Source organism: Melospiza georgiana, chromosome 3 (genome assembly GCF_028018845.1).
Source record: "Melospiza georgiana isolate bMelGeo1 chromosome 3, bMelGeo1.pri, whole genome shotgun sequence".
Taxonomy (NCBI): Eukaryota; Metazoa; Chordata; class Aves; order Passeriformes; family Passerellidae; genus Melospiza; species Melospiza georgiana.
This window is the reverse complement of record NC_080432.1, coordinates 14809298-14827731: the sequence shown is the minus strand read 5'-3', so window position 1 is coordinate 14827731 and position 18434 is coordinate 14809298. Positions and strand designations below refer to the sequence as shown.

General features: G+C 46.2%; 1 protein-coding gene across 3 annotated transcripts in view; it reads left to right on the top strand.

The window, feature by feature from the left end:
• Window positions 1-14426: 14426 nt before the first annotated feature.
• Window positions 14427-18434, top strand: part of CCDC85A (coiled-coil domain containing 85A) — a 68850-nt gene continuing 64842 nt past the window's right edge. For all 3 annotated transcript variants that reach the window (XM_058020243.1, XM_058020242.1, XM_058020241.1), the window contains exons 1-2: window positions 14427-14660; window positions 17146-18061. In XM_058020243.1, coding sequence (XP_057876226.1) covers window positions 14442-14660; window positions 17146-18061 — 1135 coding nt within the window. In that variant the 5' untranslated portion in view covers window positions 14427-14441. The remainder of the gene's footprint in view (window positions 14661-17145; window positions 18062-18434) is intronic.

The window sequence follows — 18434 nt, the reverse complement described above, 5'->3', positions numbered from 1 at the left end:
TAAAAGCCAGACAGGAATGTAACTCTTGGCTCCTCAGTACTATTATGTTTTATTTGATGCTTTATGTCTAATTTCTGCCATTTTAGTGCTCATATTAATTATTTTTGAAAATTTCAGTGAGTAGGTCAGGGGTTAGTTTGTTTGTCTGTTTATCTCCAGGTGATGTTCACTAAATAACAAACCCATGCAGTTCACTGAGCTGACTGAAGTCACTCCACGGCTGTTTCCCTCCTTCCCATGCAGTACTTCTCATGGACGGATGAGGCTGCTATGGAATTGGTTATTTCAGCTGGGGGAGAGATGTTTAGGGGACTGTCCCCTCCCTGCTTGATTCTTGCTGAGGGCTCTGACAAGCCTTGACACAAGCAGTTACTCCTGCCTGGCTTCTTCTAGTCTAGGTCACCATGAAGTGGAATAACAGAGGGCTTGGAGGCTTTGGGTGCTGCTGAAGGTGAGCAGGAGTTTCACAGTGTGACACCTGCACCAGTGCTCCCTGTTCTGTGCCAGTGTCACCTCACTGCCACGGGCACATCCAAACTTTGGTTTGCATTTAGAGGGCACAGGGCTGCCTTGAGAGCTGCTTCTCCCTCCTGCCAAAACATTCCTGCCAGGGCTGCTCCTGCTGTTTTTTACCATAACATTAAGCTTGTAGATATTAAAGCACTGTCAGCTGAAATCCCTGGCTCCACCACTGACTTTCAAATTTGTAGCCTGGCCTTAACCTTAGCACAAGCAAATGCTTATTTAGGTTGTTTTGCAGGTGTATGATTTAATGACATCACAAAATTTCTGGCTAATCAAGAACTTTCCAGAAGCAAACAATAAATGGCAACAAACCATATCCTTGAAGTAGATTTTATGTACAAAAACTGAGAATTAACAATCTCATTTTCAGTAATGAGATAAAAAAACCCACAGAATCAGTTTTTAGGATCAAGGATACATCTTGCTCTACACATGACAACACATTGTGTGGGATGGTGATGTATAACAAGCAGCACACCTGACACCCCCTCAGTGAAAAGCAGTGTCTCCAGGCAGATTTGGATTGATAAATTCAGTACCAAACTCTTATAAATCCTAAAGAAAATCAGGTTATATTGTCCCAAGAAGGAGCATCAGTTAGAGCAGACCCAAACGTTATTTTCCCCCAAGGGAGCACATTGAATGAAGCACATTATTCTCTAGAAAATGGACAAAAACCTTCTTTATTATGAAAACTTTATGCCCTTTCATAGGCATTAATAATGCTGGGGGTGTGTGGGTGGGAGAGCAGGTGGGTAGGAGTGCTGAATGGAAAAGCAAAAAGCAGAGTTATGAGGCTGTAATTTCTCATGAAATATTGCTCCATATGATACCTCTTTGCTTCAGAATATTTTTATAGAAGAGAAATATTTTGCATTTCCTGCAGTCTCCAAGTTTTTGCTGGATTTTGGGACTGCAGTACTTCTGAAAGGCAATGGGGAAGGGACAGCTTAGGAAAGCCTTTATTTATCCCAGTGATGTACAGTACCAAGCAGTGGAAATTTCCTTGTGCTCTGGGCCAGTGCCTGAATCTTGTCTAAAATAATCTCCTAGCTCAGAGCAACATCTCTGCCCAGCTCTCCCAAGATGGGACTCATTGCTGTTCTTCCAAAACCATTTCCTGTGCTGTAGAAATTGGGTGGTTTTCCCTCATTGTCCTCCTCAGGGGTCACAGGGTGATGGTGGCACACAGGGATGGACTCAGGGGCACTCCTGGGGAGGGCTCCATGTCAGAGTACCTGGAACCCTTCCATCTTCTGTTTGCTTGGGAAATTCTGTCACTGAATCTCATTCCTACCTTGTGGCCACCAAATGTTTCTGTTTCACAGCTCTGGCTCATGTGGCAAAATGGCACTGGAGGTTTTTTCCAGTTCCAACCTGTTTGCCTCACTATTGCTCTTGTAAAATTGTGAAATATTCCCCACAGTTACTGGTAAGGGTTTAAGACTGTCCTGTTCATGAGAATTCCAAAGGGAATTTCCATTCAGGGTTCAGAAAACTTTATTAGCACACTTCTGTCATCCACAGTGTCCAAAAACTTTTATGGAGTGATCAGATTGAAACTTGTCTTCATAGTTGCACAGTTTTTTCATGGCTGAAAGTAAAATCCAATGAGCTGGAAAATTCAGTATATAGACCTCACCAGCCAACTTCTGTGTAAATGAAAGAAAGAGTCCATTTTAAAGAATAATAACATTATAAAAAAATAATTAACACGAGAATGAATATTTGCAGCCCTATTAGTCAGAAGCAGGAGAGGTAATGAGCAAGATTAAAATCAGTGCTGGCCTTTCCTGTTAGAAGTTTATGGGCATTTAATGAATTTAAATGGGAAAAGGAAGCTGATAATTGAATTATTCCAAAGAACTTTATTCAGCAGGGTTTGAGTGATTGCTGTTGGCTTTCACTGCTGTGCTCCCCTTTGTCACCTCAACCTGTGCTCTGGAAGCACTCGATCTATATTCCTTTATGTAATCAGGCAAACATAGAGGTGAGCTATTGATTGCATCGACTGGGAACATGGAAACAGCACCCAGGGAAGGGGATTGGAGCAGGAACAGCTGCTCAGAGAGGCTGCAGCCACCTGAAGAGCTGGACAGGAGCAGAGAAGTCACTTGAAAAAGGTAACTTTTGAAGGAGGTGTCAGGCTGGAGAAATGCTTTTGGCCCACATGTAACACTCAACAGTTGTGTGGGGATGTGTGGGAAAAGAGATTCCTGCAGGAAAGTCTGGCTGGGCAGCTTGCAGAGAACAGCAGGGCAAGGCAGGCTCAGCCTACACAACTAGCAGGGAAAATGCTGCAACATGAATTAATTTTCATTAAAAAGGTGCGTGGAACAGCAGGAGGACAAACTGCAAGTCTCTGCAGATGGATGGAAGGCACCAGCAGGGAAAATGCTGCAAATTGGTGTTTTGGAGAAAAGGCAAATGCACTCACCCTGTCAGCTGTGGGAGGTTTCTGTTTATTGCAGGCTGTGTGTGGTAGCTAATGTGTGTGGGTCCTCGTGGCTTTGGGTTGGGTTTAGTACCTGAAAACCCTCAAAAACTGTTGGGAAAATCTAACAAGTGTGAGTTATCCAGACACTGACATCCCTGCAGGCCAGTGGTCTGCAAAGAAACCCAGAAGGAACTTTCCCCTCTCACAAAGGTCAATCTGTTTGCCACAAAAACAACAGATGTTGAAAGGAAGTAATTCTAAACTGTAAGGTTTAAATTGGCAGCAGGGGAAGACAAGTTGCCAAAATGTGTCTTTGTTTTGTGTTTCTGAAAGCCTCAATTCCTCCTGGTGGGAGACTTCCACGTTTGGCCCCTGCACAGATACAATTGCATTTAATTTAATCTGCTGAAGGCTCTGGCTGAAGGCAATCTCCTGTGAAGCAGATCCAGAGCAGTTGGCCCATGGAGAGCTCTGCACTGCTCTGCTTTTAGCACTTGAGGTGATTTTGGAGGTGCATCAGTGAGGGCTGCACTCACCAGGTATCTGCTGGGGGTTTTGCCATGTGGGAAGAAGCAATGGGATTTGGGAATTGGTCTGGAAGTTCCCAAATGCAGCTTTTGTGTCTGGGTGTGAACACTCCAGGAGCTGCAGGAACTTCACAGTATCCCCTGTGCAGGAGCAAAGCTTAAGGAAAAAGGGATTACAGTAACAAGAATCTGTGGAAATAGCTAAAAAGGGCAGAATTTCAGGGACAATAGGAGAGCAGATGTGAGTTCTCAGTGTACAGGACAACTCTGAAACTCTAAAATTGCTTTGTAATAAGTTGTACAGGATCCTTTCTGATTATTATACACACATGTAAAGAAGCGAGAAGTGTTTTGTAAATGCAGTGGTCAAATAAAGAGAGTAATTGAAATGTTAATTCTAATCATATGCTATGCTCATGCATTGATTTTTTAATTCATGTTATCCATTAATTAGTTAATGCCTGTAAAGTGCATTGAAGATAGAAAGTGCTAGAAATTACTATGGACTGTTGTTACCGTCATTATCCACTAAGCTTAATTAGTTCTTGTACATTTTAAGTGGATTATTGAGATGTAAACTTGGTGAAGATGATTTCATACCAGGAATCATCTTTCCCTCAGAATCCTGGCAAAGTGAGCAGCTGCAGTGCCCATCCATCCACATCAGGCTGCTCCTGTTTATGCAGATGGATCCAGGAATCCTCTCAGGTTTGTCCTGCATTGCATTGGTCTGATGCCTTCCATGGCTTCCCTCTCCCCAAATGCTCCTTGTTTAGGCCAGCCTGGCACAGCTCAGCCCATCCCTGCTGCACAGGGATGTGTCACGGGGCTGAGCAGTGATTTGTGTCCCTGCAAGAGGAGAAACAAGAAGATTATAGCACAAAGATGAGAAGATTTTTAATTTCCCTCTGGGACCAGCACATTTCTGTCACTGTTTGAAGAAGGGGAGTGTCTTTAAAGCAATAGTATCTTGAACAGGATCTGGTTGTAGTTTGTTCTCTTTTCTTTTTATGTCTGTAATCATGATGAAACCCTCTGACTTTGTCCTTCATTTTGTTTGAGCTTTGGAAGGTTGTATGGAAAATAACAGTTTCTATTCTATTATTTATTTATTTATTTATAAATAGCTGCTTTTGAGGGAAGCATCAACATCTGATCCTCTTGGAAGAAAACCTCTGGGAAGTTTTCCTTTCAATTTGGTCCAAACTGCTTTCCCCCATGCCTGTGATAGATCAGGGATATTCTGGGTTTGTGTTAAGTTGGAGATGGTCTGGTTCCAAAACCTGTTTTATTTCCAAAAGTAATTTCTCAGCTGCATATCTTCTTGTGTCTGTTTGCAACAGGGCTCCGTGCTCTGCATTTTTCCCAAATGTTTTGATTTTAATGGTTATAAGAACCACAGTTAAAAAATTTCCCAGCAAAATAAAAAAGGCATCGTAGTGGAAAAAAGAATGCAACCACATTTGCTCTTTTTTAAAAGAGCATTTATCAAAGTTCAATCAGCTGGGATTTTCTGACACATGGCTGACTTGCAAAATTCTCTTTAACATCTTTGCATTTTTGGCAACATAAGGAAGCACCACTTGGATTACTGCAACTGTGTGAGGATTTTAGTTGACAAGAGAAAAAAGCAGGCAGTGTGATTTTTTTTTCCCCAATTATTTTTTTATTAGCTATTTCCCTCTTCTAATTTTGTTTCTGTCATTTTCTTTGTCTAAATGTTATTCTGCTTTTAAAAGAGATGAGGACCAAGGCTGGTAAGGAGTATTTGAGAAGGTTATGAGTCCAAGAGTCCTTGCAAATAATGGAAAGTCATGTTTTGGAGCCAGTGACTTTTGGGACAAATTCTAAAATATCTAACTAGTCTCTGCCTCCATAGCACTGAATTCCTATTAGAAATGAGTGAAGTTTGTTTCTTTTCATAATCAAAACTTTCTGTTAGTCCCTTTTGGGGGTTTAGATGGTGGCATCACATCCCAGTACTTCAGGACTGAGCCCAGCTGTCCCTGTCCACAGAGATTAGAAAATTACAATTTGTTCTGTAGCCTTGAAGAGCAGGGGCTGAGTCAGCCAGGGAATCTCAGTTCTGGGTTAGATCCTCCTTGGGTTCCATGTGCTGGAGCTGCAGGAGCCTGCTGTGCAAAGGTCTTTGGGCACTTTGTTTAGCTAATGTTACAAACTGAGAAATGCTTATCCTCTGAAGGCTGGGGGTTGAGGTTTTTGGTGTCTAATATTTCCTTGTTGGAAACAATTGTTTCAACTGCAATATATCCATTTCTTTTCAGAACCACTTGCCCTTGGCATTTTTCATACCTCAGCTGGGACAGAATGTGCAGCAATGAGATTCTCTTTCCTCTCCCTGTGTATTCCAAACATTGTGGTGTGTGTCATCCCAAATTGCTGGGAAGTGACTGAGGTCAGCAGGATTCTGCTGGCCTTTCTCAAGGAATGGTTTGTGCTTTACTTAGATTAAATCTTATTTCTTGGAATTGCTAAGTTGCCCTCTCTCTGTTTTAGCTCTGTTTCTTTCAGTTTGGGATGTCCACTCTGGCCTGTGGCTGTGCAAGCCACACACAGGGGTTTCCCTACTGATGAATTCAGTAGAGAAAATCCTTAAAAACTCAAACAAGCCCCAAACCCCCTCATTCCAATGCCCAGTTCATGCCTCTCCTCAGGAATTGATTAAGCAATAATAGCTCAAAGGAAGATGCTTAGAATAGAAATCCTGATTTGGGTGTTCCTTTTGGTTTTGCTGTTCCTGTTCAGCCCAAAATCTCCAATAATGTGCATATCATTGCAGCAGTGTTGTAATGATACAGCATCTAATGTTTAGTTAGCACTAGATAGAGTGGTGCACTTACCTAATATATTGAACACAGCCTAATTAAATATTTAATGGATTTTTCCTGCTGAGAGGAATCAGCAGAAAAATTAAGGAGTGTGTTCCTGGAGATGAAAGTTGCAGAGGAAGGTGATCTGTGGGCATTGTTGTTCACTCAATAACCTCATGAGCTGCCTTTGCAGTTACTGTGCACCTTCCTTCTGAGAGGGGCACTCACACGTTGATATGGAGATGCATCTCTCAGTGGCCTCAAACCAGAGGAAGAACTTCAAAGTCTCACTGTATGACATGATGGGAAATGTTCAGTTGATTCCTGTTTGCTGAACTGACAGCAAAGCTGTGGTTTGTTCTTTCTTTAGTTTAATGTGAGTGCAGCTTTGCAGTGGGAAATGCCCACATATTAAATGGGACACTTAGATTTAACTAATTCTGCCTCTTTGCAGGAACCAGAGGTTTAAAGGTGCATCTTGGAAATTCTAGGGGAGCTGTCTTTTTATGGACTAGAATGAGGACAGTCCTCTCCTTTAGGGGCTCTACAGCCCCAGCTCCAAGGGATCCCAGTGCATGCTGGGGGTCTCATTTATTGCAGTGCAAATGAATGAATGAGGCTCAGCATGGGTAATACACTGCAGTCCTTATTCCATTGTCAGAGCTGATAATTAATCAATTTCTGCAGCCATTGGTGTCTGCACAGGGCTGAAGCAAGTGAGCAGTTTATCTGTTAGCTTCCTTCTACAGTCCTGTAGTCTCCAGCTGATGTGAAGGCAATGACTTCAGATCCAGCTGGGCCTTAATTCCAGCTAAAACTGAGAACTCCACTGGGCATTGTGATAGTTTTACTGCCATACCCTTTAACTCTCCTTTTCTGAGCAACTTCGCTTGTTTTTCTCATGAAAACCTAATCTGTAGGTAGCAATTACAAAATGGCAAAAGGTGTGTGCTGTGCTGGTCAGGCTGTGCTCACTGTCATTGTGCATGAGCCCACAGGGCTCTGAGCCTGCTCCTTCACCCCTGTTACTGCCCAGCTCCTGCAGAGCCCCTGAGGAACTGCTCAGCTGTGGGATATAAACCCCAGGAAATATTGCAGTGGGTTTAAACTGCAGGAGCAGCACAGGGAATGCACTCAATAGGAAGTGCCATGTTCTGTTAGATGAGCTCTGAATGCTTCACTTCATAGCAGCCCAAACGTTGGAAGATTTTGTTGTTATTCTTCTGGGGTTTTGTTCTGTTCTTTTCCTTTTGTTTGTTTGTTTTTTAATTAAAAAGGAATGGGAAAAAACAGCCCAGTTTTAAAGAATAGGGATAAGGAAATGGGAATTATCAGAGCTGCAACTGGTATAAAGGAAATGAATGTTATCACAGCCACATCTGCTGGAGAGGTCGTGTTACTCCCGCTGCCTTTTATCATCTAAAAGTTAAAGTCCTTCTGTCTTGGAATTGTTTCTTGCAGCAGGAGCTGTGCACCCCTCAGATGCAGCCTGGGTTAGGCTGGCAGGGCAGCATTTCAGTTAAATGAGTTGTTCCTGAGCTGCTGGCCTGGCTCTGGAGCCCAGACAAGGAGGGACATTGTGGGAAGCAGAACTCCAGGTGCTGTGGCCTGGCCTTTGGGAAGGGCTGAGATGGACTTGGGCTTGCAGTGAGGACAGGAGACTGATATGGACTGATGTGCAAATGTCTCCTGTGGGTGTTCCTTGGTTTCCAGTTTTGTGCTCAAGGACTCATGCTTGGCTGGATGAATGGTTTTGTTTGTGTTTTTAAACCAGTCTAGTATTTAAAGTGACTCTAGGGAAATCTTCAAAAGAATCTAATTTTGCTTCTGTAAATAGATAGTCCTAGTAAAGATGTGAAAACTTTGGGATGGGAAGTTTGGATGATTTGGAAGTCCCACTGAGCTGCACTGTGGAAGTTGTCAGTGAAGCAGCAAGAGACAGGGAGAAATTGGCTTCTGCAGCACAGCACTGGTGTCTCTGGGACAGAGTAAGTGGTGAATAAATAACCAATGATTTCACAGCAGAGCCACCAGACTGCAGGCAGAACCTGGCATTTGGGACATCTGTTGTAAATGAAAAAATCCCGCCCATAATCATGAGGCAGCCAGAGTGAGTGGACAGGTGACTGGTTTAAATGTTTTTTTTCTAAATTAAGATGGTTCTAAATGAAGAACAGTGTTACAAACCATTGGAGCTCTGTCCTGTTGTAGATTGGTTTTACTAAACACACACAGCTTTATAAACAATGCAGGGAGTAATCACTTCTTGTAGAAAGGTTTTATTAACAAGTATCAGTAAAGCCTTCATCTCATTCCAGTGCTTACTAAGCATGGTATAAATGCTTAAATCTGTATTGATGTCTTAGAGGAGGACAGAAGGTCTCCATCTTCATGTCTGTGGATGCTGTGCCATTATTTGCCATACTTACAGGGCTGGGGAAGCAAGGGATGATGCTGTAGGACATGCACCTTGTCTCACTCCCCACCATGTGGGCATGTACTTTATTCCCATCAACAATGGTGGAAAGAAGCATCTGGCCCCTTATTAACTCACAAATCAAGTATGAACAGGAAGCAAAGCCCAGTGTTACCCAAATGAAGAATGGGAGCACAATTAAACAACCCCCCAGATGCTCTGGTTCTGTGTCTCTGTTGGATCCCAGCCAGAACAAACTGTCAGCTCTGCAGAAAAGTTGCCAAGCCCTCCACGATAAAATCAACGCCATAAAAATGTTACAATTAATGATTTCCCTGTAACATCTATGGATGCCTGTAAGGTATTGTCTCAGGGATGTTTTGTGCTGGGTTGGAAAGGTGCCTGTTCCCATATTTGGTGCTGTCTCTGAGGATCAGCCATCAGCCCACTTGTTTAACCTTGGGCACGTCTGAGGCATGTGCATTTCCATGAGCCTCACTGGGATGAACAGGCAGCTTCAGGAGCATGGGCCAGCACCTGCAGAAGCAGTTCCCTGTCAGTTTGAGTGGCAGTGCCTTTTCCTGCCTCAGGAAAAGGCCTTTTCCTTGCTCACCTCCTGTGAGTAATCCCTGACTTGGGGATCCTGGAGGAGACACACACAAGTCTGCGACTGAAATAAAAGGCAAAGTGCCTACGTGAGACCTTCCAGGAGTTTTCATCCTATTACAGATTCCAAGTGAGAGCTGCCAGTCTGGCTGGGCCACAGGCACTGCCTAAGCTTGAGCAGGACATTCCCATTCTCATTCTCCTCTCCTCTGGGACATCTTTGGTGACTGCCTGAGTCAGGGTGTGTTTAGTCTGCTCCAAATGCAGGCTTCTGCCAGCAGGGATGGACCTGCTCCATCTCCATCCTTGGCCTTGTGTGTTCCTCCCACCTCCCTTGCATCCCACACAGCCTCTGTGAGCCATACCAGTGCAGTCATCCATGAGAAAACCAGTTATTATTCATAAATTGCAGATTTTAACATTATTCTTTCATTGACTCACAAAGCTGACCCAGCTTACCTCGCACTTGCATGGTTGCTGGACTGTAAGGAAGGTGTAGGTGGCAGCAGGAAGAAGTTCACAGAAAACTTTGCTTTGTGAGAATTTCTGAATTTTGAAATATGGAGGTAAACTTCTCAACAATTTCAAGAAGAAAAAACTCTTTATGTAGTTAGTTTTCTTACAGAATAAATAGAAACTATTTACTACAAGTAATTAAGTAAAAAGGTTTAAGTTACAACTTCTGAAGTTTTAAAAAGCTCAATGATTAATTCAAGCTGAGCTTCCCCCCTCTCTTCAGACTATTATTTTGAAAACTTTTTTTAGATTTCTTTTGCATTTTCTCCTAGTTGGAAATACATGAACTTCTTTCTCTCTCAAAGCATTTCTGGGATGAGAAAAGTGTATGTTGCCTGCTTTGGTTTGCTCAGAGTTGGCCTTTACTTTCACCTGGGGTCAGCTCAGGAGCAAAGGACGAGGATTCCATCTGTAAAGGCTTTAATACAAAGTGTCTGTACTGAAGGGTTTTGTTTGTGGCCAGCTTTAGCCAGATGACATTACCCATAATATCCTTTGTGCAGTGGCAGTGGGCATGCAGTGAAGCAGGAAATGCTGTGTGGATGGCCTGGTGTCAGACTATTAACTTTGATGTGCACCAACACTCTGAACTCTGCTGGAGACTCCATTAGGAACAGTTGATCTGTGTTGCACTGTAAAATGCATCATCTCATTTATGCTGTGCAGGAGTGGCAGGGCTGGGGTGTGAATCCTGTGATGGAGGAGCAGTGAATGGATCCTGTGGGCAGTAATTCCTGGGGCACTGACAGCAGGGATCTGGTTTTTGTGACCATGGGACCCTCTTTGGGTGTCAAGGACTGTTGGGAAGTGTTGAGGTGGGGTCCACCCGGCCAAATGAGGCAAAACCATTTTGGCAAAGCTGCTGGGGAGATCTCTAACCTAGGGATGGACAGAGAGGGCTGTGACAGTGACACAAATGAGGGAACAATGGCCAGGCTGGCAGGCAGGAGATGCATGCCTGGGGTGTGCCATGGTGGAGAGACACTCTGCAGGGCCAGGATGGGAAGGTGAGGAAAGGGAACCCGCTCCTTGCTTAGGGATGGGAAGGTGAGGAGCTCTCCCAGGGACAGGCTGTGCTGGAGAGCAGCTGATGTTGGGGATGCTGTGTAGGGTGTCAGCTCCAGACACATGACTGACGGGAGCAACATCTAGAAGCAACTGTAACTAAAATTACTTGAACTTTTCATTTTTAAAGCTCTCTCCACTTACTTCCAATTTGGGAATGACATTTTTCAAGTCTGAACTCCTCTCAAAACTATTTTTGGAAGGTCTGAACAAAAACAGTTTAGCCATCTTTGTGTAAAATGACTGCTAGGCAAGTACTTGGCTATGACATATTTTTGGCAGAGAGCTATTGAACAGCTTTAGGGCCTCATTGGAAATGTCCAAGAGTTTAAAATCATCAGATAATTATTATTGGTTATAATAATCCTTAGAGATTGCCCAGCAGTCAGGGACTCAAAGCACTGGAGGTCTGCAGACAGCCATGAAAGCAAGTCCTTGAGGATATGCCAGAGAAATTTTCCAGCAACAATTCCTTGGTGTCTGCATGTCCAGGCGTGAGCAGGACACGGCAGTGAAATGTTCCTGAGCTGGCAAAGCATGGCCAGCTATGGAGGTTTAATTGGCTGTGGATCCACACTGCTGCTGGCATTTGGCACCTGGAGTGAAGGAGCTGGAGGATGGACAGCAACTGCCAGGGATGGACAGGACAGGGGCTGCAGCAATCCCAGCACTGCAGTCTCCAAACCCATTTGCCCAGACTCTCCATTGCAGGCTGTGAATGAGAATTATTCAGGGGAGTATTGCAAAAATGCAGCTTTGATGTGAAAAGCAGAGTGTTTGTTTTGTGGTCCTCACCCCTGAGAGTAAAGCCCAGGAGTAGGGAAGTTCTTGGCATTTGGGCAGTGAGGTGGGCTAAGAGGAAAATTTTAAACTTAAAGGAGATGGGAGTAATTATGTTGCACTTCCACTCTGGTTTTGATCTTGTTACACCAGTGTGAGTGAATGTGAAATTAGATCCTCTCCTTATAGAAACGTTCCAGATTAGTTTCACTTGATACACTTTTGCTTTCATTATTAGAGCTACATTTGTCCCAGGCCTTTGAAGTTTGAACTGCTTCCAGTGTCCATGCTCCATGAATTCCCCTATCTCCCTGGTGCCTGTGAAATAACACTGTGCCTCCTGAAGAGACAACTGTGGAGGTGCTTTGTATTTGTGGGGAACACGGTGTCCCCTGGAGCTGTTCCTCTCAGATCCGTGCTTTCCATGGCTCCTCCTGATCAAAGCTGTGAAATGCTGCTCCAGAGAAATGCTGCAAACACTGAGGCAAGTGGGCACTCTTCCCTGGAGCTTTTGGATTAAAAAGTTCTTGGACATTTTTCAGTTAACTGTTTATTTCAAGGATGGAAATTAATTTGAACTTTTAAAAATCCGACATCATGTGACCTTTCAACTCATACGCTGCTGAATTAGAAGAAGAAAAGCCTTTATTTACTGCTGCCAAGCTGTTCTTTTTCAGTTGCATTAAAATGAAATATATTTGGGCATAAACGATGACAGCTCCTTTTCATGGCCTCTTACTGTATTTTTGCTGTGGCTGGTCAGATGCTTTTATCTCAAGCTTTGTTCTTTGCAGTGGAAAAAAAATCAGGGGATTTAAGAGAGTGATAGAGTTTGCAGAGAAAATAAAATTTTCACACAATCCTTGGTGCTGCTCAAGAAATGGGATTTCATGCTGGCAAAGCTCTGGGCTTGGGGCTTGGGTGGAGCTCTTGTGATGGACAGGGATGGGCTTTGGGGTTCCTCCTGCAGCTGAGCCACCCTCCTGTGGAACCAGAGTGTCTGGCATGTGCCTGGAAGGCTGGAGGCACATGGAAAATGGATCAGCTGAAAGAACATCTCTTCATGACAATTGGGAGGGGAAACATGGAGGACTTGAGTGGGGAAAAGCCCAAGTGTAGCCCAGGATGGATAGGAGCAGGAGAACTTTTATTGTGGTCAAGTACAGCTGGCAGTTCAGGGAGAGGATTAGCAGTAAGAACAAAGGAACAATGTTTGATTTAACCATTTAAGCAGCAACTTTTGAACAGGACTAAGAGCAGAAAATAATCCTTGGGCTGGGCCTCTGCCATTGGCAGGGAATGCCAAGGGCGCCGGTTGGGACAGTGATGTGGGACAGGTTCTGCATCTGCCTGTGCAGAGCCAGCTACAACCCTGTGATCTGCCAGAGCTGGCATTAACTACTTCAATTTTCCCCTCAAGAGCTAGAAATCTTCTTTAATACTACATAATTCTAAAATTGCACAACTGGAGGCAGGAAGGGCCCATTAAGCGAGGCAGCCTCCTCTGCCCGCAGGGGGGTTGTTCAGGGGGAACTTTGTGATTGAAAAATAGGGATTCAACCAATTACTCATCTAATCGTTTCAGTTCATCCACCTCTGCCTCTGAGATCTGCCGTCTCATCTTTCTTTGTAAGCAGCATGAATGGATTATCAAGTTTCATTCTCAAATCATCTGCAAGGCAGATTTATGCAGAGTCTTTGTATCTCTGAGCGAACTGGGGAATGTGAGTCTCTTGCTACACTGCGGCTGAGTATTCTTAGGGAAGGTGTATGAGCAGCCCAAGCCTAATTCCTGTGAGGGGTTTACTTTATGACGTGCGACCCCCAGCTGGAGTAAGGAGCTGCCCCAGGCTCGGTGCGAGCCGCGCTGAGCCGGGGCGGCGCTGCCTGCCGGTGATGTAATGCGTGTGACCTGCCGCGCTGCTGGAGGTGCGGCCGGCTGCGTTTGTTCCTCCATTCGCCGGGGCGCGGCGGTCACCGGCTGGGAGAGCCGGGACGCTGCCTCAGGTGTGTCCCGGCCGCAGGTGTGCGTGTCCGTCCCTCGGGTGTGTCCGTCCGTCCCGGCGGCCGCCCCGGGCTGGTCCCGGCCGCGCTGGCGGGGCTCGGCCGGCAGGGGGCGCCCGCGAGCCGCGCGGGGCCCGCGCCGCCCCCGCCCGCACGTGGCGCGCGCCCCGCTGAAAAGCCGCGAGCGGCCCCGCGCCCGCCACTGGCGCCGGCAGCGCCCGCTCCGCTCCGGCCCTCCGCTCATTCCCGCTCATTCCCGCTCGGTCCCGCTCTGCCCACCGCCATGGTGCGCGCCATCGGCACTTGGCATCCTCCCCTGCATCCCGCAGCCCGGGGGCGGCGGGTACCGTGAGAGCCACCGCGCATCCCTGCGCTGCAGCGGGAACTGGGCGCACGCAGCTGTCGCTGACCTGTTGCAAGAGCCGGGCTTGTCTCGGGGATCTTTTTGTCTCGGTCTTTTTTCTATTTTTTCTTTTCTCCTTCTCGACGGGGGAAGTTTGCTCCCCAGCCTGTGGCCCGGCTTCCTCCACGCCCTTTCCTCCTCCTTTTCCTCCTTTTTTCCAGGATCCGCTGCCTGGGGCCAGAAGAGGTCTCCCTCGTTCCCCCCGGCCCAGCGCTGGAGCTGGGGGCACCCCGCGGGCTCCGGGCTCGCCCTTTCCCCCGGCGGCGGCGGCGGGGCGGCCCCGGGAGCGCGGGGAGGCTCCGCGAGTGCCCCGGGCTGCCGCGCCGCCACCATGTCCAAAGTGGCGGCGGAAAGTTGCGGAGCAGCCCCGGCCGAGGACTTGTCCAAGGTGTCGGACGAGGAGCTGCTCAAGTGGAGCAAGGAGGAGCTGATCCGCAGCCTCCGGCGCGCCGAGGCCGAGAAGATGAGCGCGATGCTGGACCACAGCAACCTCATCCGCGAGGTGAACCGCCGCCTCCAGCTCCACCTCGGCGAGATCCGCGGCTTGAAGGTAGCGGGGTGGGCAGGGTGGGAGCCGTGAAGTTTGAGCGGTGCCTCCCGCCGGGAGCGATCTCGTCAGGTGGATGGTCTGGGAGGAGCCGCTCCCAAGAAAAGTGCATGAGGAGCGGGGTGAAAAGCGTCTGATCCCGCTTAATAATCAAAGTATCCGGCTAAGGGATCACCAGCTATTAGGCAGGCGGTGGGGCACGGCTGGTTTATGCTCTGCCCCGGTATTTTTTGGGTAGATAAAAATGCTGAAGTCTTGTCAGCTTTGTGTTAGAGTTCCTTGGTTGTGAGTGAGGTTAAATGATCCTGCCTGAAGTGCACAGAAATAAGGTTTCTGTAGCTCACGCTGTTTTCTGTCACTATTTCAGACAGACTTAGTCTGTCAGGCAGGCTGTAGGCTGCTGGAGAGAGCTGGTCGTTTCCAGGATGCGGTGCAGCCTGTGGCAGGGGATGGCAAACCCTTGGGCTCGGGTTTGGGATGGTCAGAACCAATCCCTAATTTACTGTCTGAAAAGACATCTGGTAACATAACATATCTCTGATCAAACCATTCTTAGCTGTGTGCTCCTGCAGGCTGCAGACAGAGGCAGAGCAAGTCTGTAGTGCTTTATCCACTCTTAATTTCACTCTCTTGTGGATGAGGAGCTTAGTCCCTAATGCTCCCTTCCCACTTCTGAGGACTGGGAAGAAAGTGTTGTTATTTACAGAGCAATACCTTGCTCTGTACCTTGTGGATTATAGACCTGGAAAGTTACCTTTGAGTAGGGAGAACTACAGAGCATTTTCTGGCTCATTGCTTTGAGAATTTTCAGGAAATTCCTTCAGTGAGGTGAGCTTGGAGGCAAGGAGAGAAGAGACAGAGATGCAGTGTGGGATTTTGAATTATTACAGGAAAGTGCATTAGAAGAGAGTTCTTCACTTGTACAATGGCTTTAAATGACAGAATTATTGAGAAAGTGTCTTTGATAATGGCATGGCATGAAATAAATAGCTCGTGGGGGAAGACAGTTCCTGCCTCCCAAGTTTTTGTGTTCTGCAAAGGATGTGTGTCCCTTTGGTGGTGTCTGAGGGTATAAAAGACCCACCCATGGTGGTATTGAGTAAAACTGAAGCTCATGTTTTAAATCTGGATTTCTGCAGCTTCCAGATAACTGACCAAACACACTTCAGGTGGGTAGGACAGAGTCACAAATTCCTCTCTCAATTCCAAACTCCTTGAGTCTTGTTTGACTTCCTCCTTTTGTTCAGATGCCTCAGCTGGAACTTGCAGAAAGAATCTGGGAGAAGGAGATTTCTTGAGCCCTGTGTTGGTGTCTGGGAATCTCTCTCCTTTGTCCTGTGTGAAATAACTGCTCCATGAGTAAGAATGGCTGGCTGGATGGGAGTGTCCTGCTTCCTCACTGAGGAATTGTGCACTTCCACAACTTTTTTTTATTCTACTGTGGGATCGTTTCAAACATGTTTCACTAGGTGAGGTTTTTAAGGACACCTTAAAGCCTCATTGAGATTTTTTTTGCCATTATCAAGTACAGGTTGCAATTGTTAAAATTCCAGGTTATTTGAGGTAAAAATTGGACAAACACAGGCATTCATACACCTAAATCTGATGGAGTTACAAAAGCTTCCTTTCCTTAGGGAACTTTACTGAAATGGTGTTTCCATAAGACTGACTTTTTAACAACTTTGGCTAATCTCTGGCTGTAATGTCACACATAAGGAATGGATATGTAGATGATGGGAGAAAAACAAATATGGTCACAAGTCCAAACTAAAAAGATAAAATACTGGAAATGCTTTTATTCTGCTGTAGTAATGCCCTGAACATTTTTATTTCACAGCATTTGCTTCAGACTGTTCCTCACTTAGGGAAGGGCATAGAATCCTGCACTTCATTTTGTTAAGGGTGAAAGAAAATCTATTTAAGCAGATTATTTCATTTCAGAGTGGTTGAAGCAGTCCTGGTTAAGTGACAACTGACAAGGCTTTTTATGCCAATCAGAAACAAAATCCAGCACACCCTTCTCTTTAAAAACTCCCTAAAATGGTCATCTTTATATGTGACTATGCTTTAGGGAGTCTAAATGTTAATAATTAATTATTTAAGAGAGATTACAATTTCTGATGTACCTTGCACTTTTATTTAGCAATAACTTGCAGGTGAATATTTCTCAGGGGAGTGAGATCATCATGAGAGCACTTACAATCTTTGCCCAATTTGGGAGCTAAATTACTCTGGTATTTAGGATGAAAATTAATTAAGCACCTGAAACTTTTCTGCTGTATCAGAGATTAGAAATTAGCTCCAAGCTAAGGAAAGTTTTTGCTGGACAGCAGCTTTGTTTGCTCAAAGCACGGGGCATTTCCAACGTGCCAGATCTGCACATGGGATTATTTATGCCTTACTGGAGTGCTTAAACACAAGTCTGCAGTAACAGTTTAACATCAATTCCTTTAGACACCCCTCTGCCATGATGATCTTTCTTTTCAAGGACATCAACCAGAAGCTGCAGGAAGATAACCAGGAGCTGAGGGACCTCTGCTGCTTCCTGGATGACGACCGGCAGAAGGGCAAGAGGGTGTCCCGCGAGTGGCAGCGCCTGGGCAGGTACAGCGCCAGCGTCATGCACAAGGAGGTGGCCCTGTACCTGCAGAAGCTGAAGGAGCTGGAAGTGAGGCAGGAAGAAGTGGTTAAGGAGAACCTGGAGCTGAAGGAGTTGTGTGTGTTGCTGGATGAGGAGAAGAGCGGAGGAGCAGGCAGCCGGAGCTCCATCGACAGCCAGATCAGCCTGTGCCAGCTGACGGCCGCCAGCGCCTACATCAGAGATGTGGGGGATGGCAGCAGCACCTCCAGCACGGGCAGCACTGACAGCCCAGACCATCACAAACACCACCCAAGCACCAGTCCAGAGCACCTGCAGAAACCTCGGGGGGAAGGGAGCCCTGAGCATCAGAAGCACAGGAGTATCAGCCCCGAGCACCTGCAGAAGCCCAGAGGTTCTGGCAGTCCTGATCACCACCTGAAAGGGCCGAGCCCTGAGCACCACAAAACCATTGTCAAAGTACCTGAACCACAAAAGCACAGCAGCAGCAGCCCAGAAACTATCCCAAAGCATGTTTTGAGTAGTAGCCCTGAACACTTTCAAAAGCAGAGGCCTGGGGGTAGCCCTGAGCACCAAAAGCACAGCGGGGGCAGCCCTGACCACCTGCAGAAGCACACGCCCAGTGGAAGTACAGAGCACCTGCACAAGGTGAGGGGTACGAGCCCAGAGCACCTCAAACAGCACTATGGAGGGAGCCCAGAGCACCTCAAACACCTCAGCGGAGGCAGCAGAGAAGGGACCCTCAGGAGACAAGTGACAGATGAGCTGTCCCCTCACCACAGGAGTTTGTACAACGGAATGAATGGTGGGTCAATGCTTGGAGCAAAAGCTCCCTTTGAAAATTGCTAAGGCAGTTTTGGTGTTATTGCAGCTATTTCTGCAGCAGGAATGATGTTTGGTGTGAAGTGAAAGGCAGTGAGTCTGGCGTTACCATTATTCCTTTAGCAGATAATCTCATTGGAATACATGTTTGTCCATCCAGCAGGTGTGGGGCAGATTAAAGAAGTAGGGAGAAAATGCATTTTGAGTGTTGGTGTGGGGTATCAAGGAGAAGATCGCAGCCCAGACCCTGGTCTGTGGTTGGTAGATGTAAACTCTTTGTCCCCAGGTGCATTTGTGTTTGCATAAGACAGGAATTGCATTATGTTTCTTGTCCTGCTTGTATCTGAGTCAGCAGA